The sequence below is a fragment of the Camelus bactrianus genome, chromosome 14, assembly GCF_048773025.1.
Source record: "Camelus bactrianus isolate YW-2024 breed Bactrian camel chromosome 14, ASM4877302v1, whole genome shotgun sequence".
In the NCBI taxonomy this organism is placed as follows: domain Eukaryota; kingdom Metazoa; phylum Chordata; class Mammalia; order Artiodactyla; family Camelidae; genus Camelus; species Camelus bactrianus.
The window spans coordinates 11,110,030-11,135,181 of record NC_133552.1 but is presented as its reverse complement, the minus strand read 5'-3'; the positions used below and the strand labels follow the sequence as shown (position 1 = coordinate 11,135,181).

Genomic DNA, 25,152 nt, shown 5'->3' with positions numbered 1-25,152 from the left:
GCAAGTATTTTTCTCAAATCACATAGTTTATCTAATTAAAATGTCCAGACAAGTATCACACTTTCTACACATTAAATATTAAAAATTAGCAATTCATTGACTGATGGCATGATTTCCAAGTTAGGTTTTCTGTACATTTAAGATGTAACAGATACCAACCACTCACGGTTACGCCCACACTAGTCACTACTATAATCCAAGGCAACACACCATCACTTCCGCTCCTTTATACGGGATTTGTATCCTACAGGCCTTCCTCTACAATAGGCAGGTGTGCCAAGTATGGTAAGTGAAGCCATTGATTTTGATTAAAATGCAATCGTTTTCCTTTACAATGTAGTTTTCTTTGTTATTATCCTATTGGTCTTTTTCCCCCAAAGTAAAATCAGACTCTTCTTTTTCATATGTAATAGTTTCCTTTCCTTTTTTTTTCTAAGTTCCACTGGAAAGATCAAGGGCAGATGTAATTCACAAATTCACAAACATCACAAATGGGCAAGGACAGACCAGGAAGGTTACCGTGATTAAAGCTCATAAGTTATAACTTCCGTTACTAAATTCTTATTTTGGGGGTGGGTTAGTATTGCTGTCCCCATCAAGGGGGACACAGCTTCTGCACAATAGGCAGCGGCTGTCCTGGACCTCCCTGAGAAATCACCCTGGCCCGAACTTGACGTTATCTGTTTGTATGCGCTTCTTTTATGTTTTATTTTCCCTTTGTTTCTCTCTTTCCTCCAGTACAGTGCTCTTAATCCCCGAGAATCGTGGGACATGTGGCACCCCACTCTGGTGGCTGAAGCTTTATTTGCGATTGCAAACATATTCAGTTCCCTGCGCCTGATCTCACTGTTCACTGCAAATTCTCACCTGGGGCCCCTGCAGATCTCTCTGGGAAGAATGCTCCTGGACATTCTGAAGTTTCTGTTCATCTACTGCCTGGTGCTGCTAGCATTTGCAAACGGCCTAAATCAGTTGTACTTCTATTACGAAGAAACAAAAGGGTTAAGCTGCAAAGGCATACGATGTGAAAAGCAGAACAATGCATTTTCAACGTAAGTCGGACAGACATTTCTGTCGGAAATGTTGGGCAGAATTTTGAGTGTATTACATATTGAATTTGAACCGTGACAAGTGCTTGCAAAGAAAAAAATGTGCTTAGTGCAGAAACAGAAATATCCAGTACATTTATTTTAAGTTTTAGTAAAATGGTCTTTTCTTTTAAATGACCTCATATAAAAGACAGTTATATATACTGTTTTAAAATGTGAAATAAAAAGGAAACTTGTGTCCATTGACAGCTTACAAGGACATTAAGAGAGGGAATGTATGTAAAACCAATCATGGAAGAAAATCCAAATGCTTTTTAATCTTTTCTCAGGCGTTTTCCAGATACTAAAGTCCTTTCACATGTCTCTTTTATCCTGGGGTTCCCTACACAAAAATCTAAGCAGGCAGAAACAATTCAAAATAGAGACCTAAGGCTAATCTAAACCATTATTATGATGCACGTGAAACTTTCTGTGCTCTTACACCTGATGAGCATCTGGACTTGTCTCGTGTCGAGCTCTGGTCATTCTCACAGTCAGGTTCGTTAACATCACAGGTTCATGACCACCGTGTTCCTCGCTCACACAGCCCTGATAGAAAACACCTCTCCATGTCCACGGCCATTTCTTCCCTGCTTCCCTGCTCACAGGCCACTGTGAGACACGCAGTGAATTTACAGATGAATTAAGAAATTAAGTGATTTTTCTCTACACAGTGAACACCTATGAACACGTGGTCATTTTGTAGATGACTTTAAAAGTCAGGCAGCCATTACAGAATTTTATGGAATCTAAGAGAGTACAGTCATTTCTCAAGTGGGAGGAAATCAATAAGCAGAATCACTTTTGGTGAAAATATTCTTGTTGGTTCAATTCTGCATATGTTTTTTCTCTGATCCCAGTATTAAAAAACCCCATTTTAATTCACCAGCATCTGATTATTTGTACATAAGTTTTCATCACAGCCTTAGCTGCCTCAAATCCATTCAGAAATTGATTTGATACAAACGATGAATCATAAAGAAAACAAAGTTCATCTCAGCTCCCCCGTGTCCTTTCATGGCCTGTTCCCAGCCCGTCTATTCTGGGCTTAAGCAGCGGTCCCCCAGCCCAACGAGCCTGCTCAGCCTTGTCGTCTTCCTGGGGCTTTTTCTTGCCCAGTTCAGGGAAACCTCTTGCAGCAACATCCTGGTGACTAATGGCCATGGATTGTGTCTCAGTTTTCCTATGAGACCATGTCCTTCTCCACCCACTTGGGATCCTTGACTTGGGCATTTGCCTCTGGCAACGAGGACCAGGGATTTACAATGGTGGAATCCACCAACCTCCCCCTTCATAGATTGGAAGCTGCTTCTGACAAATTTCTTGGATGGTGTCTGTCTTCTGGCTGGCCTCTTGGGTTTCTGATGGAGGGCCGTTTGGCAGGCTCCGTCTCTCACCATCCCCCGTTGTTTTGCACTTTGTGCCCTGATGCAAAGTGCTTGCCGAGGCCACCCCATCCATATCTGCTGCCACCTCCTTCTGAGTCCATGCTTTGTCATCCAGAAGGAACTTCCACACAGCACCCAGAACTCAGTTACCACCTCAGATCTTCTTTAATTCCGATTAAGTGGAACTAACCTGCCAATTTTACTTCTGATTCATTCTACTGAAAAAAATGAAAGGAAAATAAAAATAAGAATGAAATTCAGAGTTAATCACAAAATGTCATCTTGTTTTGAATTTTCTCATTTTCAAATTTTAATTAACAATGTAAATAAATGCTTTGCCAATGGGTTTGCTAATATTTCTTAATGATTAATAGTTCTTATTTATACAAAAGCAAATCAGTATTAGTCAGCCATAACCATTCTTTTATTCCACATCACCTTCTCGTTTGAACATTTAGGAAAGTAACTGTTACGGGATTTATGTGGCAACATTTTATATAATTTATTATATCTCTCATGTTATGTAACTTCTGCTCTCTCTCTGAACTGCTATTGATGTCAGGGGAAAACCAGTTGAATTATATATGTATATTCACAGTGAGAAGATACACTATTTAGAAAAAAAGAACAAAATCATTTCACATTGGATCCAATGACACTGTCATTAATTTTAGAAATTGTCCTTAAAGTTACTAAAAATAAAGGCCTCATGGCCTTGGGTCAAATTTACTTTTTTTCTGAGGAATTTTTCGAAAAAGAACTTCTAGTGGCCTTTGTTTGGGGCCGGCAAATTAGATTAAACTCTCCCTGACAATGTTATAACCTGACATCTGGTTGTCCTTTAAGAATACATGTTCCAGAAAGAAAAGAAAAGAAAAAAGGCAAACATGGTCAAACTACTACAAACAAAATAGATAAACAACCAGCCCTACTGGATAGCACAGGAAGCTATATTTAATAGCTTGTATTAACTTATGATGAAAAAGAATATACATATGTATAACTGAATCACTATGCTGCACACCAGAGACTAGTACAGCATTGTAAATCAATTATACTTCAATTTAAAAATAAATAAATAAACTATATTAATATTTTATTAATAAATAAATCGATAAAAATAAAATACATTGAAAAATAAAAATAAAAATACATGGTCAGCTCCTCACAATGTACAATCTCCTGGCAAGTCAAGGGCTGACTGAGGTTAATCACCCCAAAATCTTCATGATAATTTGCCTCCTGAAGAGTTGAACAGCTCCAGCAAAATAAGTCAATACATAAATAATTACATTCATATCCTACCATTAAAATTTTATTATACAATTAAAAAAATGAAATTGTTTACTTTAAAAAAAAAAAACAATATATTTGAGAAAAGAAGTCCTGAACACCAGTTAAGGCATCCTTAGTTAGATTCTCCTTTTTATACAGAACAGAAATTCATGGATTGTTTCAAGTAACAAGAGTTTGGTACAAGAATCACTCGCAGACTTACAGTCCTTTGATCCTCTGAGCAACAACTGATCTTACCAACGGCAGAGCCCAGAGCAAGCCCTGGCTTCTGGAAGAGCAGGAGTGGACATCCAGCTGGACTATGGGACTTTTTCACTCCGAGAACCAATGTTAACGTGATTCAGCTGCTCTGTGTGTAATCCCCTTCAGTGTTTCCTTATTAGCGGAGGGCATATTCATTCTCAATTCTCTGCTTCTTAGCTTATGCTGTCTCCAACCTCTGACTTCTTATAACTCCAGTGATCCTGATTCTACACAGTAACTCCCAGCGCTTCAGCCCCTTTTCACAGCTACCTCATTATCTTGCTCTTTCTAGGATAAACTTCCATGGAGAGGAAATCTGACAGTTCAGGCTTATCTTTTCACATCAGGCCATACCATCACCCACTGGCCTCATGTGAACTGGCTCTTCCTGGGACACTTGACCACTGAAATCCTACATCCTTGCTCACCAAGCCGAGTGTGAAGATAGTTTGTGGGTTTGTTCTTAAAATATAATTTAACTACAATCTTATTTTAACCATTTCTCAAAGAGTATAAGAGTTCTGTTGACTTTTTATGACATGAAGGTGTTATCATGGTCCTCCTGAAACAATTCTTCATTTGGGTTCAGATACTATTCCTCTTACCCCATTTTGGGAGTAAGTTAAGGAATGAATAACACATTCCCTAATACTTGCTAAAGGAAGCAGCAAGTTTTATTATCTGAGCATTCTGAGACATTGTGTCATCGGGCAGGATTCACTCTGTGCAAGTTTAATTCTAAATGTGGAAATTCATAACGATAACATTATTTTTAATCCTCCTACAGCCAACAGCAAAATCAGGTAGAAGAACTTATATTTTTCAAAGACTAAGCCTAAGGATGTATCATTTATTAACTATTACTCAGTGCCCTGGGACAGGGGTTTGTAAATTTGCTATGACAAGGACAGTCATAAATATTTTAGGTCTTGTGGGCCATAAGCTCTCTGTTGCAACTGCTCACCTCTGCCTTCCTAACATGAAAGAAACCATAGACAACGCAGAAAGGAACTGGTATGGTTGTGTTTCCAGAAAATTTCATTTATTGGCATTGCAATGTGAATTTCTATGATTTTCACAGTCACAAAATAATCACTCTTCTTTTGATTTCTTTCCAACCAGTGGGAAAAGGAAAAACCATTCTTAACTCAAGAGCCATACGCAAACAGGCTGTGGGTTTTATTTGTCATCCCTGCTCAGGAAACTAAATAGTTTTCAAAGCTCTTAGGAAAATTAAGAACACTATTTGTGCTAGTGTGATGAAAACAATTTTCTCTGATTCTTTTTATCAAGTTTATTTTAAATCAATCAAATATAACCTAATAGTAATCATATTCTCTTGTTGTGTTGTATTGTATTGCATAATGGTTCTGTTAATGTAGCTATGAGTGTCATTTTGTCTTTATTCCAGGTTATTTGAGACACTGCAGTCCCTGTTTTGGTCAATATTTGGTCTCATCAACTTATATGTGACCAATGTCAAAGCTCAGCACGAATTCACCGAGTTTGTTGGCGCCACCATGTTTGGGACGTACAACATCATCTCTCTGGTTGTCCTGCTCAACATGCTAATAGCCATGATGAATAATTCCTACCAACTTATTGCTGTAAGTTGAATAAGTTTTCCCCTAGAACGTGTTCTTCCTTGCTGTACTCCATCCTATTATCATTGGAAATGCAGTCTGCCATTGGGTTGAATCATGAGATGAATTAGAATTATAATATCAATAGTTAATTAGAAGTTTCTGCGCAGTATCACCATATTTGGCTACATACAAATTTAGGTTTTTTTCTCTATTATGGATGATTATAAAATAAACTCAACTTCTCCTGCCAGGCAGTCATGGGCTGTGGCAGACAGTAAGTGAGCCATGGATAATGAACAAGCAATTCGTCTTTATGCAGAAACTCAGTGCAGTGCCCAAGTTTTGCATTGTCTTTGACCATCTAATCTAGAGCCTTGATGTAAGCAAACTCATGCCGATTTAGCAAGATACAAGAGCCAGCTCAGAGAGGAGTCTGAGGGAAAAAGCACAAGATTTTCAGTTTCTTAAAGGCTAGAGGGGGGAAAAAAAACCCATGTAGGAGTAACCTTGAGTTGTGTAGCAGAATACACAGTACCATATGTCTTTATTTGAAACTCTGGAATCCAAACAGCTTAGCTTATTTATTTATTCAATAAATCCTTACTGAGTGCTTACTCTGTTGCCAGGTACTGGTCGAGGAACGAAAGATAACGGTGATGAACAAGGAAGCTAAGCCCTTTATCCCCTTGAGCTTGCGTACGAGTGATACATGTCTACGGCCGTTAGCAATAGTGACAGCACAAACCCACACTGGAATGAAATATATTCCTTAAGACTTACATATGTATACTTTAGACAAGTAGCATCTTATAAGAATAATTACAGGCTACCCTTGTACTCCATAAATAACTGCAATTATATTGCATCTTTGAATCTATTGCTAAGCCTCTGGGGTGTTATTATTGTTATTTTGAGAAGCAGAACTCTGAATTTTATTTAAACGTCCTTTATGGAAAGCAAGACACCTGTCACAGATGAAAAACTGCATAAACCACAAGAATAAATGATTTTCATTTACTGATTCCGAGACTAAAATGTTCCCACTGAATACACCTAGGTCCTAGGATTTGAGGCTAAAGATCTGAATTTGTGGAACTCCATTTAAGCAGCTCACAAACTGAAACTTTTTAGATAGTCCATATATATACATAGGTAGTCCAAATATATATATTTTTTTCTTCAAAAGTTCTGTATTCCTCTCGTCAACACATTTGCAAAATGTGGATTCTATTTTCCAGATCACCTTTCCAAAAATATTAGAAAGCCTCTAATTATCAAGCTATATACAGAGAAGCTGTATATACAATTCGGATGCTATTAAATGCATCAATTTCATCAAGAAGAGAATATTATTCAAGAATAGTATAATGTTTTCTTTTTGCTTCAGGGTAAGGTGTGTCCTTCTAGGTGACTTCTTATAAAGATGAGAATGATCTTCAAACCTCAATTTTTCTTTCGCCCAAACTCTAAAGCTACTTGAGAGGGGAGCAGGCACTGAGAACCTGAGACAGGTGTTCCCCCAGCATCCTGCACACGATGCCTCCTTGGAGCGTGAACATGCCAAGTGTTTGATTTTCACTTGCCCCACAGTGGCGGGATCTACCCCAAAGTCTCTCTTTTTGTCATGCTACCCCTTACTCAGATCTTTAGGGTAAAGCATGAAAAAAAAAGGGGGAAATGCAGTCATTGAAAGGCAAAAGTGATCATGCAGCCCATGTCTGAAGCCTGCTTCTCATTCACTCCTTTGTTTGTAGATCAAATATTTATTGTGCACTAGTATATGCCAGGAATATGGTTGACTTTAGGGACACACAGAAGAATGAAGTCCCTGGCCTCAAGGAAAAAGTCATGCAGTAGGGAAAAAAATTCAGTAATTTCAATATTGAGACAAGTACAGAAAAGAGGACCACGATATGGACTTGGGGGAGGAGGCGGCTGAGACTGATGGGAGTCAAGGCAGGGTCCTAGGAGAGGAAGTACCTAAGCAAAGCTTTAAATATTGACTACGAGTTAGAAGGTGGGTAGCGAGATGACTTAGCCATCACAGGCCTGGAACTTTTCACCTCGTTTTTCTAACCATTAGAGATTTTGCTACAGACCCTTTCAGAATCCCAAACCTTGAACAAGGGAAGAGTCTGCTTTGTGGCAGCAGGAAGAGAACAGAATGAGGTCAGGATAGTCCTGAACTTGTGACTCCCTGAGAATCAGAAGGAACTGAAGCTACTCACTGGCTAACATGTCATCTATGTGACTGCCTCTTTATGACCTTAAGCCAATTTCACTCAGTCCCGTTCCCCATGACTGCAGCAAACCATATCTGCATTTCTTCATTAAAGCAGACTCGATAAGCTTGCTTAGAAAGAAAGATGGAGTACGAGGTCGAAAGGGAAGAGGAGAGAACAAGGGAGGGAAACTGTGCTTCCAACAATCGATCCATCCATCAATCAAACATTTGCTAACGAAGACCAGGCGTTTTCTGGATACGGTGATGCCTGTTGAAAGCACAGTCTGCCCAGTGTCTAGACTACAATCCGCACTGTTCAGAGGAGAAATGTATGCACAACATCTGCATTCATCAGCAGACAGTGAGTGAGGACTCTCAGAACAAAGTATAGGCCAATAGTCTACTCGAAATTCTGAGTTTGTTTGGATAATATTAATGGGTTAACATGAACTATTTTGAATTCTTAAAATGTGTGTTTGCCTAGTTTCTACCACCTCCTACTTTCCAGATTTTCTTCTTAAATAAGCTTTGTGGTTAATTTAAGAGGAGAGTGGCTGGCCCATATCTCATTGCCACAAATGTTCCTAAGTTTTTCCAGGAGACTCACAAAGTGGAATCATTAATAAATAATTGGGCGGAGGCCTCAGGCTTGCAGGCAGCTGCTAGCCATGCTCCTCTTTGGCCAAGTTTATGTCAAGGTCAATACCGTGTCAGAGGCCCTCTTACACATTTGTTAGAGGAACTTCTCTCTGAGTTTATTCCTGTTGCCTCAAGGTGAATGAGGTGGATTCACATGGAAGCATATCAAGCAGGACTTTTCCTGGAAACACCAGAATTCTAATCTGTGAGCATGCACCTAGGTCGGGGTTCAAGGCCTTGGGTAAGACATAAAGCCCCACTCGCGGCCAGAATCTAGTGACACTGAGAGAAGTGAGGATTCATCATCAAGTCACCACTCACCACTGCAGTCTCTTTGACATGGAATTACTTTACATGTCCATTTCCGAGAAGAGGGAGGGGTGAAAAGTGACAAGAGAGCGGGGACTCCTCTCCATGGTCAGCCGTTGTCTGAAACATCCAGGTGACTATCTCCGGGAGTCGGCGGTGCTTTGATAAGCAACTTAATTAATGTTCCAAGAGCCACTCAAAGTCAGGTTACCGGCTCTCTGTGAGGGTTCTCTCACCTTATTAATTAAGAAACCTGTCAGCAGTTGTCATCTTTTCCTGCTCAGGACCATGCAGACATAGAGTGGAAATTTGCTCGAACAAAGCTTTGGATGAGTTATTTTGAGGAAGGGGGCACCCTGCCTACTCCCTTCAACGTCATCCCGAGCCCCAAGTCTCTCTGGTACCTGATCAAATGGATATGGACCCACCTGTGCAAGAAAAAGATGAGAAGAAAGCCAGAAAGTTTTGGAACCATAGGGGTAAGAACACAGCATGCTAGCATTCCTGTTTGTTTCAATTGTGTGCTTGAGTCTGTTTGGATTCCTTACTGAATATTTTTGCGTTTTAGCCTTTTGGTTCCTCCTGGTTGCATTCAGTGAACATTTACTACACAGCTACTGTGTCTAAGAAACTGCCTGGTTAACTGGGATTAACTATGGCTTCCCAAACCCATATCCTCCACCGAGGGCAGTCACTGTGATTTTAAGAGGAAGCACACTTCACACAGGCATCTCCCAGCCCCACCAGTCAGGGATCAGGGAATTAGCACATTCTCTTGTAGACCCTTAACTCTGGGCTCTATTCAGAATTCCAGCCTCTGGGCACTTGTGACATGACTTTCTCATTGTCTGTTTCTCTCTCTGGGTTGGAGGGAAGGGGTCTGTTTCAGTCACCTTCTATTCTCACTGCCTAATATAGGTCCCTGCGCAGAGCATAGAATGTTTGATTAAAATGCCTCAACTAAGTGATTGAACAAAATTTATAGCTTGAAAATGCTGTGCCGTATTCAAGAACAGTGATTCCAGAATAGGTTCAATTGCTCAACGTCTTGATTCCTCTTTCAATCATGTTAAATGCCAAGAAGTTGTGGTTTTAAAAAATATTAGGACCACTCAGAGCCGTGCCTCTGTTCTACTGGAAGATCATACTTCCCATGACAGTGTCTTTCAAATTGGAAAGCAAGAGTTCAGGCAATTCCAACACAAGAGGCATGGAGGTAAGGCTTTGTTCCAGCCAACCCACTGACCTGGGATAAGTCATTCTTCATTTCTTTCTCACTCAGTTCCCTAATTTTCAAAGTTCTCCTAGTGATGTTTAGGGAATTACCACCCTAACATTCATTCATCACTTGAACCTTCTCAGAGAAGTTGCTTTGGAAGTATTCTAATATGCCTTTATATTAGAATCACTAAGTAATATTAGTTATTTAATTAAAATTTAATTTATTTTGGGGCAGAAGGGTATAGCTCAGTGGTACAGTGCATGCTTAGCATGCACAAGGTCCTGGGTTCAATCCCCAGTATCCCCATTAAAGAATTAATTAATTCATTTTAAATTTTATTTGACTTAGTTTATGATCTAGTTATGCTGTTAACTCCATCACCCACCAGCATTGTTACCAGCATCGAATGGGGCTCTCTCTCCTGAAAATGGCCTTGATGGTCCTGTCATCTCAGTAACAATTTTAATCTAAAGACAAATTGACTGGCAAGAAAGTATAGCAAACAGAGAGGTGGTTAGGCAAGGCTGTTATGTTCTTTCTTATAAACTGTCTCTCCATGAACCTGGAAGTGCGGGCGTATATCTGATATTAGAAACCCAAGTCAGAGTATAATGCAACCTTCTCTTGCAGTCCTCATCCTCATTTATAGACTTTATCACTGACCTTAGAATGGGTGAAATTATTTTACTCCAAATGTTTGATTTCACTCTTAAAAAATTAGTTCAATTTAATAAAATGGGCATAAAATAAATGGAATGACTTGAGTTTAATAAGCAATCATGGTATGTGTTCCACCTGCCAGTAACTGAGTGGGAGCTAGAGTGAGAGGCGGTACAGAGGCATAGCTTCCATCCTTGAGGACATCATTTCTAATGTGGGAGACAAGGACATGAGAGCGTATTACCGTAATACATGTTGCATGACATATTTAACATTACCATATATTTATACACAAGATGCTATGAGACCAGTGTGACAAATAATTGATGTTGTCCTTGAGATAGACAGGAAAGGGTTTCAGAGAAGCCAGGTTGGCTTACTCCCTTCCCCATCAAAATAGTTTTGTCCTTTTTCTCATCTTATTCTTAACTTCGTCAGAAATTTATTTACTCAATCCTTGAAAAAAGTATTAATTATTACACTAGCTTATCATACTATCTCTCATAGGAGTATTTCAATTTAAGAAGGGTTTCTGGGTCTAAAAAATAAATGCCACACCCAAAAGACATTTGCCTTTAATATTTTCGTTTTAGGTAATTGCAGAAGGAATCTTGGGTTTTAAGATACCATGGAACTTGTAACAAAATGTAGGGCCCTGCTCTAATATTTTAAGAGATCCATCTGTGCTACCACCAAAATAATGGAGGACCACTCTAAGAGTTTGACTTCCAGCTCTCCCTCCCGCGCCCCCAGCATCCTCCCACTGTTAACATATTTTTAAGAATCTTGTTACCATCATTTCTTAGATACGAAGAGGAGCTTAACATTGACTTGGGCTTCCCATGAAAGCAACCATTCAAAGGGTAAATGGCATAAGTTAAAGAGCTTTCTCATATACTACTGGTCAAAAAAACAAATTTCTTTTTAAGTCTCTAGCTCCAACTTTGAATATTTAGATCCAAACTGAGGCATAGAAAGATGATTCACAATGAATTGTGACCTCAAACCATTCCTTTTTCCCTAGCCTTGTGAATTTTACTAACTTTTGGTAATGGATATTTTCATGCTTTGGGAATTTATGACAAAACTAAATAAACACTGTGAGTCATCTCTCTTGTCCCCCTTCCTCTCAATCCTCCCTCTTCTCTGCCAAGCTGAGGCGCTGGGCAATCACCAACCTAACCAAACTGAAGGCAATAAATCTACCTGTTACCTGGACTGCTTTTCCAGAATGAGGACGTATTTTGGTTTGCATACTCTTAGTTGAGCTTTATACATCGAGGTTGTAAATGGAAATAAATAATATGAAGTATTCATAAAGAAAAATAAAAGATAAATGAAAAGTAAATTGAGGGTTGTAATATTAAAGGAGGAGTTACATAAGGAAATAATGCCAAAAGCAATCAATTTTGCTGTGAATTCATTTCAGTAAGGTTAATCCAACTGATGGCCCCTGGGTAGACATATGAAGACAAGGAGATGTACACTTGTCCATTAACTAAAAGGTGGCTTTGAAGTACCAATGACAGTCACTTTGCATAACCAAGGCATGACTTAAAGATCGCATGACACTTCAAAAGGAGCTTAGAAATCATTTAGCTCAATCACGTCCTTTAAAAAAGAGCTTGTTTCCCTTGCCCAGTGTTTCAGGTGACGTAGCTTGGGGGAAAAATAGAAACAAAAACCAAAACTTGAGTCTTTTGTTTCCTGTCTAATGTGCTTCCTATTGTCCCGTCTTGGTTCCCTGAAGAGTCTGATGACCATGCAACAATACCTTCCAGGTTGTGGGTCCATCTTTGGATTTTTCTCAGCACCTTCTGCAGATCCTACCGCTGTTTCCAGCAGCCTCTGAGACTCCTGGACCTCCTTACCAGGCTGCCTTACCTTCTCTCATCCCAACTTGCTTTTATTTATGCCACATTTTTGAAGCAGAAAACTGAAGTGGAACCGGAGGTAGAGTTTATACGTTCTTGGAGGCATTTTCTGCAAACCTTCCCACTTGTGATTCACTGACTCTTGTCACCAGCAGCTGCTTGAATGTCACGCTGGTGCCCACTCCCTTGCTCTCTGGAAGCCTGAAGCCAGTGCTCCTCAGGGCTAATTTCACTGGCCATCATCGGTGATCTCACCTTGCTCTTTATGGCTTCCGGATAATACTGAGACAGCTAGCCCTGGAAACTCATTAACTTTTTTTTTTTTTTTTTAACTTTCAACTTCCTTTTACGGGAGATGGGAGTTCCAGGTAAATGAACCTTTCATTTGGAACGCTTTATGGGAGAGAGCATAAATAAAACAGAAATGCTTTATTGAGCAAAACTTTTATTGTAGGAGGCAAACTCATTATTGAGAAATGCCTTGTGTCTGGGAAATCATGAAAATCCCACCAAAGAGGCAGCCTATTGAAAATTCAGTAACAAAAGAAGAAACATTTTCTAGCTTCTGGCATTTTATATCGCTTGTCGAATTTTTTGCTTAACACATTTCATCAGTCAATATCCTTCTCAGTATTAAAACACTGGTTGCAAAATTCAGCGTGTCCTACAATCATCAGGGATCTCCACTTCAACAAGCATTTCCGGCTTGTAACTTTAATTAGAAACTGCTGTCAAAAAAAGCATTGGTATCTAGCTCAGCTTTTTAAACTAAAAGCCAATGTTTGTTCCTCAAGAGGTCTGGATCATTTAATTAAAGTAAAAAGAGACAAATGCAATAATACGTGGCTAAAATTTCAACTAATATGAAACATTTTTAATACCATAGACCAGGTTTCCAAACAAAATGCTTAAATTAATGGGCAATATACAGAACCCAAAAATACTAGGTCTTTTGACAAAGTCCTGAAAAATGGTTTTAACTTCTTTAGTTTTATGTTTTCCACTCTCTAGTTTTCTCCTGAGCACGGAGTGAGAAGAACATGACACATTCTCTCTGTTAGGGTCACTTAGCATCACTCAGCTAAGGGACTCCAGGCGGGACACTCATTCTGTGCCCAGTTGCCACAGAAATACTTTTAGTTAAGTCACTGAAAGAGAATTAGGAACAGAGAATGGATTGTTACTAAAGAAAAAATGCTAATAGGATTTGCCTTTCAGACATCATTTCCCCCCCTTCTTAGTGATCTGCTTTTTTTTTTTTTAATTAAGCATAGTCAGTTTACAGTGTTGTATCAGTTTCCGGCATACAGCGTAATGTTTCAGTCGTACACATACATACATGCATGTATTTGTTTTCATATTCTTTTTTATCCTAGGTCGCTACCAGATATTGAATAGAGTTCCCTGTGCTATACAGAAGAAACTTGTTGTTTATCTATTTTATGTATAGTAGTTGGTATCTGCAAATCTCGAACTCCCAATTTATCCCCTCGCATCCGCTTTACCCCCTGATAACCATAAGTTTGTTTTCTATGCCTGTGAGTCTGTTTCTGTTTTGCAAATAGGTTAATTTGTATCTTTTTGTTTTGTTTTGTTTTGTTTTTAAGATTCCACATATGAGTGATAGCATATGGTATTTTTCTTTCTCTTTCTGGCTTACTTCACTTAGAATGACAATCTCCAGGTCCAACCATGTTGCTGCAAATGGCATTATTTTATTCTTTTTATGGCTGAGTAGTATTCCATTGTATATATATCACAATTCTTTATCCAGCCATCTGTCATGGACATTTAGCTCGTTTCTATGTCCTGGCTATTATTGTAAATAGTACTGCTATCAACATTGGGGTGCATGTATCTTTTCAAATTAGAATTCCCTCCAGATGTAGGCCTAGGAGTGGGATTGCTGGATCATGTGGTCAGATGTCATTTTATATGATAATTATCAATATATATAGTTTCTTAATCATCATGACTCACAGTGTGCCTACCTCCTAACGCATCTTCAGACATGACCGTGCTCACGCACGAGTACCTCTCAATCCCTCACTTACTGCTGTAAGATTTGCTGATGGGACCTTTTAATTAAATTCTCTTTTCCAAGTGGGGATGTGGAGGAAGGGATTTCTTCTTGGTATTTCAAGAGTGAGATCCTGAATACTCGGTTTGACAAGGCGACCTTAGCATTTTGGATCACTTATTTTTATATGCTTAGAAAGCAAGTGTACAGACAACAATATGCAGAATCGTCTGTGGATGAGCCCAGCTGCAGTCGTGACAGAGGGACCACATCCTGGAATGGCCTCTTGCCTTTTTTCTTGTTTTTAAAAGATGAACACAGCAAGCTGCCTCCCTAAGGGAGCCACTGAGCAAAGCAGAGAATAAAAGGCATAATTCATGGGCTTAAAACCAGTGATAAACCAAAGCCAGAGTGGCTATGAAAGAAAGCGGCGCTGACAATTGACTGCAGGGAGCCAGTACCTGAAGGGAGCCCGACACCTCACACGGTGGCCCCGGAGAAAAGGGCAGATGAAGAGGGAGAAAAATGTCACAGCTGGCCCCCCAGCCCTTCCTTTCACAGCTGCGAAACCCTTGCCGCTCTGAAGCAACCTGACACGTCCACTGAAATGCGGAGTTACCTCGCGGCAGCAAAGGCATCTCACTAGCTGGTCTTTTCCTTTATCATTAGCCCTGTGATCCGAATACTGCCATTGTCCTGTCCTAATGAATCAGGAGGAACTTGCAAACCAAGAGCTCTGTTCATGCGGTGCCCAGGTGTGCCCTGGGCACCTGCGTCGACAGCCACCTTGCCAAGGAATATTCTGCGCATGGTGCCAGACTGCCAATGTAATTAATTAAGAAAACTGCCACAGCTCCCTCCAAAATACTTACCCTAGACATCAGGTTAAGGGAAGAAAGTCCCTGATTGGTCATGCAGCGCATTTTCCCCATCTTAAACATAACAGACAACCAACTGTTAGCGGATAATGAGACCCCTGAAATTAGAGGCCCGCCAAGTTGTGGGTCCTTGCCGCCAGCTGTGAAAGATTTCGAAGCACAGGTAGAGGGACAAAGTGAAAAGGCTGCTTTATTTCTCAAAAGAGAAAAAGGCAGGAAAGTGCTCAAGCAGGGAGAAGGGAAGAAAAGCACTCTAGCGGGGAGCTGTCAGCCAGGCTGGCCGGCAGAGACAGCTCCACCCGGGCCGGGCCACCGGGACTTTTATGGGAGGCTTCCACCATCGCGTCCTCCTTCTGGCTGAGATGGAGCCAGTCAATCCCTGTACAGGCTCTTCAGTCCTTGTATGGGCTTTTCTCGCTGTTGTCATGGCAATCATCAACTGTCATGGCACTGCTGGGTGTGCCACTTAGCGTGCTGATACATTATAATGAGCGTACGATGAGGCTCAAGGTCCACTGGAAGTCAGACCCACCACCATCTTGGGCTCCACTGGTTCTAACCATTTCTTGTTTCTTCTCTGCAGCTGCCTCCTGAGACTTAGATTAAGAATAATTGGTTTCTATTCGTGGGAGGGGCAGGGGTGTGATCCTGAGGGCAACAGCCTTGGCAACAAAAAGAAAAGTTGCTTTTAATTAGAATGCCTGCAATCTAGTGGACCCAGCATCCCCCCCTAAAAAGAACTTCAAAGATTCTGTTCAGCCCTGAAAGTTCTAAAGGGAGATGGGGGAGCAACTGCAATTAATCGCTGGTAGGTGATCAGAGTCCTTGCTTTCCCCCAGTGCCTGCAGGCTTGTCCTCATCAACTGCTGGACCCTGCTCTTCTTCCATGACTCACGGAGCCTGGGAGACTTCAGCTTTTCTATAAACAAGAGGCAGGGGTTGGGGGGCCCACAGGGTCCTGCTCAGTATCAACCTAAGTTATTTTCTTTAAAAGCTGCCAAATGCAGCTCCACAAATTTCCCAGTAATGTTGCAAACATGAACTCATTCACAGAAAATGTCTTTATTTCTAACCTAGGTTTACCGTGATCTAATTCCACCCAGTTTATTATTTTTTAGTAAAGCTGGAGAACCCCTAGTCATGGCAGGTCATTTATCAATTAAAGTTTAACATATGAATAGCTTGAAAAAATTAAATACCTCCTCTCCCCTTAGGTTTTTTTTTTTTTAAATGAAATGTCCTTTATCATAATACTTTTGTCAATTGAAAAAAAAATGCACAACCTGAAAGCTGAGAATTATGTTTTGCTCTCAAGTTAATGAATTTAGCTCTTTCCTTTGTGTGGGAAGATGCAAAAATCAGGGCTCATTTAAACCATTCCTTTGATATGCACCTTAGCTATCCAGGGACTGTATCAGGTTCTTTCCCCTCAGGGTGCACCGTTAGGGGTGGCTGCAGTGGCTGATGGCTTGGCAGCCAGCAACCCACTGGTCTCCATCGTCCACCACAGAGGGGTAGGGGCGGCTGTAGAGGCTTGATGGCTGCAGCATCCTTTGGTTACTGACACGGCAGGCAACATTTTTCATTCACACTTTCATAAACGCCTATCAGTCAATTCTGTTCTTGGTCACTTCCCGTGATAATTATAAGATGTAATGCCTTCCCTTATGATTGTAAATATTTTTGACGCTCAGCTGAAATTTCCCCAATAAAAAGGCTGCAAACATGCTAGTTATTGTTGGTGGTCACTCTGTTACATAATATTGAATGATGTCACCAATTGCCAAAAATTATCATTATGTTTATTGCAAAGAGTACATCTCGTATGGACTGAATTGTGTCTCCCCCACAAATAAAAAAAAGATATTTTGAACTCCTAATTCCCAGCACTTCAGAATATGACCTTATTTGGAAATAGGGCCTTTGCAGATGTGATTAGTTAAAATGAGGTCATACTGGAGTAGAGACCTCATACGAACGTGACCAGGTGACACAAGAAGAACATCGTATGAAGATGGAAGTAGACACTGGAATTGTGCAGGAGCAAACCAAGGAACACCAGAGATTGGCAGACAGCACCAGAAGCTAGGAGGAGGAAAGGGAGGATTTACAGAGACAAACCGAGCAGGACCCTATGGGGCAGTCCCCGTACAAACCTGTTCCCTGTCCCCTGTTTCTGGTTTGTAGGAAAAAGTCTTCAGCCTCCTAAGACCTCCTCTGAGTTCCGAAGGGCAGATTCAAACAACTGCTAGCAGAGCTGGGGGAATACAGAAACAAAGGAGGAGCAGTTGAGAAACAAAAGTGCAGCCCTGGGGCAGGGACCTGGTTCTTCCAGAAGAAATATACATAACAGTATCTTTGAGTTCTGCTGCAAGAACTAAAGCCCCCGCCCAGGTGGAGGATGGTAACTTCAGGCTGAGCACAGGCGTCCTGGATCACCAACAACAGATCAGAAGAAAGTCACAAACCCCATTGCCCTCAACTCAAATTGTGCCCGTAAAAACTCCCCCCCTCAACCATTGGGGAGTTCGGAGTTTTTGAGCACAAGCCACCCATTCTCTTTGCTTGGCCCTGCAGTAAAACTTTCTCTGCTCCAAACTCTTTTCATTGCATTCATTTTTGTTTTCAGCATTCAGAAGATGGTTAACCGCATCCATCCTTATTTTCCAGGAGATTCAAGTGCAGTTGGCTTATACCACCTCACTCACAAGACTAAAACTTGTTCCGTCGTATCCCCATATAGGTGTGGTAACAAACTGGTTGGCAAAAACAACCAGATTAGCTTAGCCTTAAACCTGGGCTGTGGATATTGAATAACTTCTGAAAGTTATCATAGCAAACTTGTTCTATGTTCCTTCTGCCAGGCTATTTTGTTTTAAATTTTTTTATCCTAAAAAAATAAACCTGGAATTATTTTTTAAAGTGTGATATTTGCTCTATTTATATTTGTTTTCAAATTTTGAAATTTGTATGTGACTAAGGTTGTACCAAAGGCAAGACAATTTGTGATCTCTTTAATGCTAAAATGCGTTATGATAATGTTCACTTATTGCTCTTAATTTTCTAATTCTGTCATGACTTCAAACTGCTCTCTGCTGACTATTTTTTATTGGTTTTTTAAAGACTAAACTAGCGAAATGCTATAGAACCCCAAGATGATAAAAATTGAGTTGACTAAATTCTGTATTAAATTCCGAGTTTCTATTTACTTAAATCATGGAATACGATCTCCTGTATGACATTTACACCAGAATGCCAAAGAAGCTAGTATACAGTCTGCTTTAGTATTTGTGTTCACTGAAAGAAAACTTAAGAAGTTCTCAAAGGCCTGTTTCCTTCCAGAAGTGCTTTTTGTCTGGGATTTCAGCTGATCTCAATAAGGGTCACATATCTCCATCTTGTGGCCCAGTCTTAAAATTCCCATGATTTTTTTTCAAGATGTTCTAATTTTGTACTAAGTTTCAAATTTCCCAGTCTTTTAATGAATCCCAAAATCATATTGAAAATTTGTTTCTTAAGATTCATGTGAAATTGAATGTACTCAAACCGTTAGCGGTCTTTAGAAAGTTACACACTGTCTCATCTGCTTCTAAAAGTCACTAACAGTCATGAAACACAAATCCATTTTCATGGCCAGTGAAAATGTCATTTTCCCCTATTCCCCTAAAGAGAAAAAGCAGTTTCTTTTGAATTGTTTTCTTTTTTTTCCTAATATCATTTCACAGTGATGTACGCACAGCCCTTTTCAAAATTCCATTTTATCAGCCTATGATTAAGTATTTAGTAAGGAACAAGATCAAAAGACTTGTTTAAACCCAAGATATGTTACCTCTTTTGCCTTCTCAGTTTACCAAATTCATTCCTTTGTGACAGAAGTATTTTTATTTTAGATTGCTTTGCCCAGTTTTCTTCTTAAGAATCAATACTGATATTTAGTTCAACTTGCATAAAATTAGGATTATGAGAGCTTTTTTCCTAGTAGCTTTAGAATACTTGTGAAATCTGCAAGTATATAATTGTACTGTTCTTTATTATTTAACTCAATTTATAATGGATTTTTTAAAAAGTCGTTAAACATCTCTCTCCATTCTGCCCTCCATAATCACAGCTTTGTACTAACTCCAGCTCTGCTCCCAAACCATTCTGACCTCTTCAGAATGACAGCTTGGACTTACATTTGTTTTAAAAATTAAAATTTAATCAACACTATCTTTGAACAGAATCTTTGATTTGATTTGATTTTAAATTCAACCATCTAATTAAGAAAAGCAATCTCCTCTTAATGTACGTGTGCTTGAAATTAAGTGTTGGGGAGTTTATTGTCTTACAGTGTTCCTGATTACACGTTGTGTATCATGGCTCAGTGCTTAATGTTGCTATGTTAATATTCATGAAGACTTTCATATAATGCTAACTTTTTATGCTATCAGTTATTCTTATTTGACATTCATTTTGTATATGAGATGTCCCATCTGAGTCTCGTAGCATCATTGTAAGTGATTTGGGATAGAGTTGGTATAACTACGATTACCTAATTCTCCATCACCTTATAGTAAAAGAACAATCTTGCCATCATTGTTAACATATGTATATTAAATGCCGCAGGAATTATAACCTTGCATTTTGGGATCATTCTTTGGATTCATATGAAGCACGCTCTCTAGCGTGTCCATTGTCCAGTAAAATTCCTACTTTGGAGGAATGAGGAAAATAATATCCTTGATTAAAAGAACAAGGAATTGTTTTACAGAATGATAAAATATCACTGTAACCGAAAAGTAAATGTCCCTTCTCCGTTTCAGAGGCGAGCGGCTGATAATTTAAGAAGACATCACCAATATCAAGTAAGTTATTCTTCTGTCTTGAAACTTGCATTAAAATAAAGCACAATCTTGTCTTTAGAACTGACTCAAGAGAGAAGTCATATTTATGTACTGAAAATCAATTTTCTTGTTTTTAAATGCCTCAGGAAGTTATGAGGAACCTGGTGAAGCGGTATGTCGCCGCTATGATTAGAGACGCCAAAACTGAAGAAGGCCTGACTGAGGAGAACTTTAAGGTAACCACCTCCATCTTCATCACTGAGATGCAGATTCCACTGAGCATGGAACCGGGAACAGCACACTAAAAGTTTGAGTTAGCCATGTGTTCTATCTGTCTTCTGATTTTTAAATTAAAGCCCTATTGAATTATCAAAAAAAAAAAAGTGGTTAAATTTCTTTGCAAAGTGCATTGTTTTGAAACATACTTAATTTGAAAGATCAAGGGGGCCCATCTGGAGGCAGAGAAAAATCCTAGTGCCTGTGGCATTCTGATTGCTGATCCTGGCCACACTCTAGTGAGGAAGCTTTAGCTCTTAAACTTTCAGTCTGATTTCTAAACCTGAAACATTTAGTAACCAAGGTGCTGAAAACAATGACAACAAAAACCTTCTTTCTGTTCTGCATGGCTTTGGTAGCAAGAAATTTAAAGTTTGAGCTTAACTGTAACTTTACATATAGTTTTTCTCCCTGCAGTTTTGGGGTTTTTTTTTTTAATTCTATCAGAGAATTGGAATACCTGAAATATACATTTGCTCATATCATGTGTGTAAAATACCCTTGTTATTCTGCATGAGTCTTTAGAGATTTTGGAAGATTGACTGAAGTCAATAAGATCTTAGACGCAAAAACAGACAAATGTAATACCTTACTGGAGACTTTTGACAAAGAAAAACAGCAGGCTTGACAGAATAAATATAAGCAGCGAGTTAGGTAAAAAGAGATAAATTGCAAAACTAAAAGCACAGACTGAAAGGTGGCTAGGATCCAAAATGTTCTTTGGGGCCACAACATCCAAATTTTGGCATTAAATGATTCATGGTGCTTTGGGAGACAGGTTAGAGGTAGAAGGCCACCTCAAAGGCCACTGTCAGGTTAGGACTGAGAATTCAGTTGTCCAGAAAGATAAAAGGATGGTTGTAGGAAATGCTGTCTGTTCTGCAACAATTCCCAGGGGATAGGGGCAGACCCAGATGTTGGGATAAAATCAACTCCAGGATAGTAAACAATTGAAAGTAACTGCCAACTCTTGGAAGGGCAGATTCCACTTTCATTATTTTGTTTTAGGCATTCCTTTGGACAGCAAACTGTGCCAATATTTAAAAAAAAAAAAAAAAAACTCTAAAAAAATGCATCCCTGAGAGACTGAAATGACTTGAAAGTGGATGAATATTTTGGAGAGAAAGGATGTGAAATAGTCGGCTGAAAGACACCCAACAAGGGAAGGGGTGGGTATAGCTCAGTAGTAGAGTGCAGGTTTATCATGCATGAGGTCCTAGGTTCAATCCCCAGTACCTCCATTATAAATAAATAATAAAAAACCTTAATTACCTCCCCCTGCCCACCCCCTCCCCCCAAAAGCTTAAGAAAATAGACACATTCACTTAAAAAAAGACCCAACAACAAAGAAACCAACAGACTCCACTACACAGTGGTGGAAAAGAAAATTCTTCCTGGTTCTTTTTACATCAACCCTAGGAAGTCCCTTGTCACTACAGAACTCCAACAGAGAAATGATACAAGTACCAGTGAGAGAATTGACAGTTCTCAACAGAAACCCCAGCAGGGTGGAATCCTAGCTCTCAGAAGTGGGTGAAGACAGGTCAGACCCATGATATGAAAGGAGCACATGATGTTTCCTAATATTTATTCGTTTAGGTCGCAAGCTAATTTTGTCTTTTTTTTTTTTTTTTTTTTTTTTTTTTTTTTTTTCACTTAGGAACTCAAACAAGACATTTCTAGTTTCCGCTTTGAGGTCCTGGGCTTACTAAGAGGAAGCAAACTCTCCACGGTACAGTCTGCTCAGGGCATGAAGGAGTCTTCTAACTCCGTCGACTCCGATGAGAAGAGTGACAACGAAGGCAGCAGCAAGGACAAGAAAAAGAACTTCAGCCTCTTCGACTTAACCACCCTGATTCACCCGCGATCGGCCGCCATCGCCTCCGAGAGACACATGAGCAATGGCTCGGCGCTCGTGGTGCAGGAGCCCCCGAGGGAGAAGCCGAGGAAAGTCAATTTTGTGACCGATATTAAAAACTTCGGGCTGTTTCACAGACGATCAAAACACCACGCTGCCGAGCAACATGCAAACCAAATCTTCTCCGTTTCGGAAGGGGTTGCTCGCCAACAAGCCGAAGGACCCCCGGAGAGAAATATCCCCCTGGAATCTCGAGGATTAGCTTCCCGGGGTGACCTGAACATCCCCGGGCTCAGCGAACAGTGTATATTAGTAGATCATCGAGAGAGAAACACGGACTCCCTGGGTTTACAGGCAAGCAGGGCAGTGGGTTCGTTCGAGTCGGATAAGGTGGTGGTGGAGGACACGGTTCCGATCATACCAAAGGAGAAGCACGCGAAGGACAAGGACTCGAGTCGAGACTACGAGGCCACAGACACGGTCACCCACGAGGATTATGTGACCACAAGACTGTGAACCTGGAAGGAGGAAGCGTTTATCATCCACAACGCACATTTTCCATAGTGCTTTGGGTGTGTGTGTACGGGGTGGGGGGAGATGTTTAAAAGTAAATTAGCCTATGCTAACTTACACTTCATAGCATTTATCAACCGTGGTATATTAACGTGTGATGTTTAAATCAAGCAAAGTCTATCGACAACCCTTGTTTGTAGCCTGCTTTTGCTTTCACAATTTGTTTTACTTTTTTTTTTTTTTTTTTTTTTTTTGGTTAATAAATAAACACATCTTGTATTCCTGTACTGTTGCAATAACCCACAGGAAATTTTTAGCTCTTTTTCAATTAAACAAATGCAACTTATTATATGTGGTAGAGGACTCCTATCATAAGTTTTTTATATGCAAAAAAAATGTAGCTGAAATATTAGAGCTTTTCATAATTTTTTAGGGTCTCTAGGGATGGTTGCACCTTTAGTTACTTTTCATTCAGCCCTGCAGTTTGGCTTTAAAACCCAGATGTTATCCAATTATTTCTTAAGAGCATGTAAATAATTACTGTGCACAATCAAAGCGAGCAAGCCTCCTCTCACCAAGCCCAGATCAAACTCTAGAAATGGAAGTCAAGGATACTTTCTAGAGTTTTAGGTTGCCCGTTTTTCCTTTCAGTAAGTAAAAGAAATGTTTGTGTTAATCAGTGTTGATGACTGACGATTTGTTAATGATATTTTGTCAGAAAAATTTTCCACTTTAAGTTTTTTTAATGCCTTTTTCCCGATTCATCTGCAAATCAGTATAAGTATGAGGCTTTGTGGGTAAGTGAATTTCCAAAATGTGGCATAAGTTCTCAGCCCTAGAAAAAGGTAACAATAAATTAGAATAGTTTAAGCATCTTAAACAAAGCAAGATGACTGGACATTCATAGTATCCAGGTGAATGAATTCATTCTAACAGTCTAAATCTAAGCAAAGTTAAATTCTATTTTCAGTCAGTGCGATATTGTTATAATTCAAAAGAAGTACAAACTCCTAGTAGTCTCTTCTTCCCCCCAGTGACTGGTATATATTTATTTAAAATTGAAACCACCCCCAAATCATTATTAATTTTAGCAGTAGGTAAAGACATATAGTTTCCCCTATGGAAACAACATTCTTAATTGCTTGTTTCTTCTCTTGTTTACAAAGTAATTCAGCTTATATTATACTCATTCATTGAACCACTGAAAAGGAAGTGTTTTCATCAGATATGAAAAAGGTATTGGCAACTCCTTAAAATTTAAATTATGTAACCTGTGTCTCTTTAAGCCATCACGGAAATAGAAGTTTCCTCACCTCACGCAATTAGCATTTCTTTCAAATCAATAGAAACACTCTGAGTTCATTATACTTCAAAAATTACCTCCATGGACTAGGCAAATCATATATGATTTAGCATCGACCGAGGACTGCATCGTAGGACAAAACCCAGTTTCTGGTAACCACACATCAAATACAAAGCTGCACAGCAGCAGCGATGCCGGCCCATGCTGTAAGCACTATGCGTGTGTTAACACACAGGTACTGCTCGTGACAGCCCTCAGAAGTAGCTACTCTTGTCACCACTTCCTCAGATGAGGAAATGGAAGAAGCACTAACTCTGCTGAGGTGCACAGCTAGTGATGAAGCCCTGAGGAGTCCTTCCGGGTCCTGCCCTTCACCACTTCCCTGCACCGCCTCGCACAGCGCAAAGACCAAGCAAAACAACGTGCACAGATAAGCGTTACTATTACCACTTCTGAAATGCTATGTTTTGAGTGAGAATGAGTTTGGTAAAGTCCATAAATTCATGTCCTTCTTGTAAAGCAAAAGATTGTGCAAGATTAAACATGTCATGGATTCGATTCTTTAGATTTAACTGCATTAGAAAAGTTAGGATATATTTTTTAATATATTTGTTATGGGATATCAGAATTCAATTTGAAAGTTTAGCGTTTTCAGGGAAGCCAGAGGCACTGAGATACTGCTCATTTTTAAATCTGGATTTTTGTCCTAGGGATTTAAGAATGAGGCAGGGAGCTTTAGAGTAACCCAATAAGCTTAATGAATGTTCTTACTGCTTTGAGAACACCTTGCTCCCAAGTATGTTAGGACTCAGAATAAGCCCTCGGAGATAGTGAAATACCTGAGTTCTTCTAAGTCAGACATACAGTAGTTGGGAAATTGTAGTCCTAGTCTCAGTCCTTGGGGTGTTTTTCAGTGATTCCTTTTTTGCTGTCTCTGTTATGCGTGTGTGTG

The 25,152-nt window shown here is 39.7% G+C and overlaps 1 protein-coding gene and 1 long non-coding RNA gene across 8 annotated transcripts in view; one reads left to right on the top strand and one right to left on the bottom strand.

Moving 5' to 3' along the window:
- Window positions 1–23,184, top strand: part of TRPC4 (transient receptor potential cation channel subfamily C member 4) — a 167,781-nt gene extending 144,597 nt beyond the window's left edge. For all 5 annotated transcript variants that reach the window (XM_045514098.2, XM_045514099.2, XM_074378079.1 and 2 more), the window contains 6 exons: window positions 739–1,052; window positions 5,427–5,622; window positions 9,058–9,252; window positions 20,230–20,271; window positions 20,397–20,486; window positions 22,187–23,184. In XM_045514098.2, the coding sequence (XP_045370054.1) occupies window positions 739–1,052; window positions 5,427–5,622; window positions 9,058–9,252; window positions 20,230–20,271; window positions 20,397–20,486; window positions 22,187–22,900 (1,551 nt within the window). In that variant the 3' untranslated portion in view covers window positions 22,901–23,184. The remainder of the gene's footprint in view (window positions 1–738; window positions 1,053–5,426; window positions 5,623–9,057; window positions 9,253–20,229; window positions 20,272–20,396; window positions 20,487–22,186) is intronic.
- LOC123615790 (uncharacterized) overlaps window positions 1,063–25,152 on the bottom strand; it is a 65,020-nt gene continuing 40,930 nt past the window's right edge. For 2 of the 3 annotated variants that reach the window (XR_006723511.2, XR_006723516.2), the window contains 2 exons: window positions 17,584–17,684; window positions 11,159–16,089 (listed from right to left, as the gene is read on the bottom strand). This is a non-coding gene — a long non-coding RNA (uncharacterized LOC123615790). Of the gene's footprint in view, window positions 2,695–11,158; window positions 16,090–17,583; window positions 17,685–25,152 lie in introns of those variants that run through there. The other variant, XR_006723515.2, reaches the window with a different exon arrangement.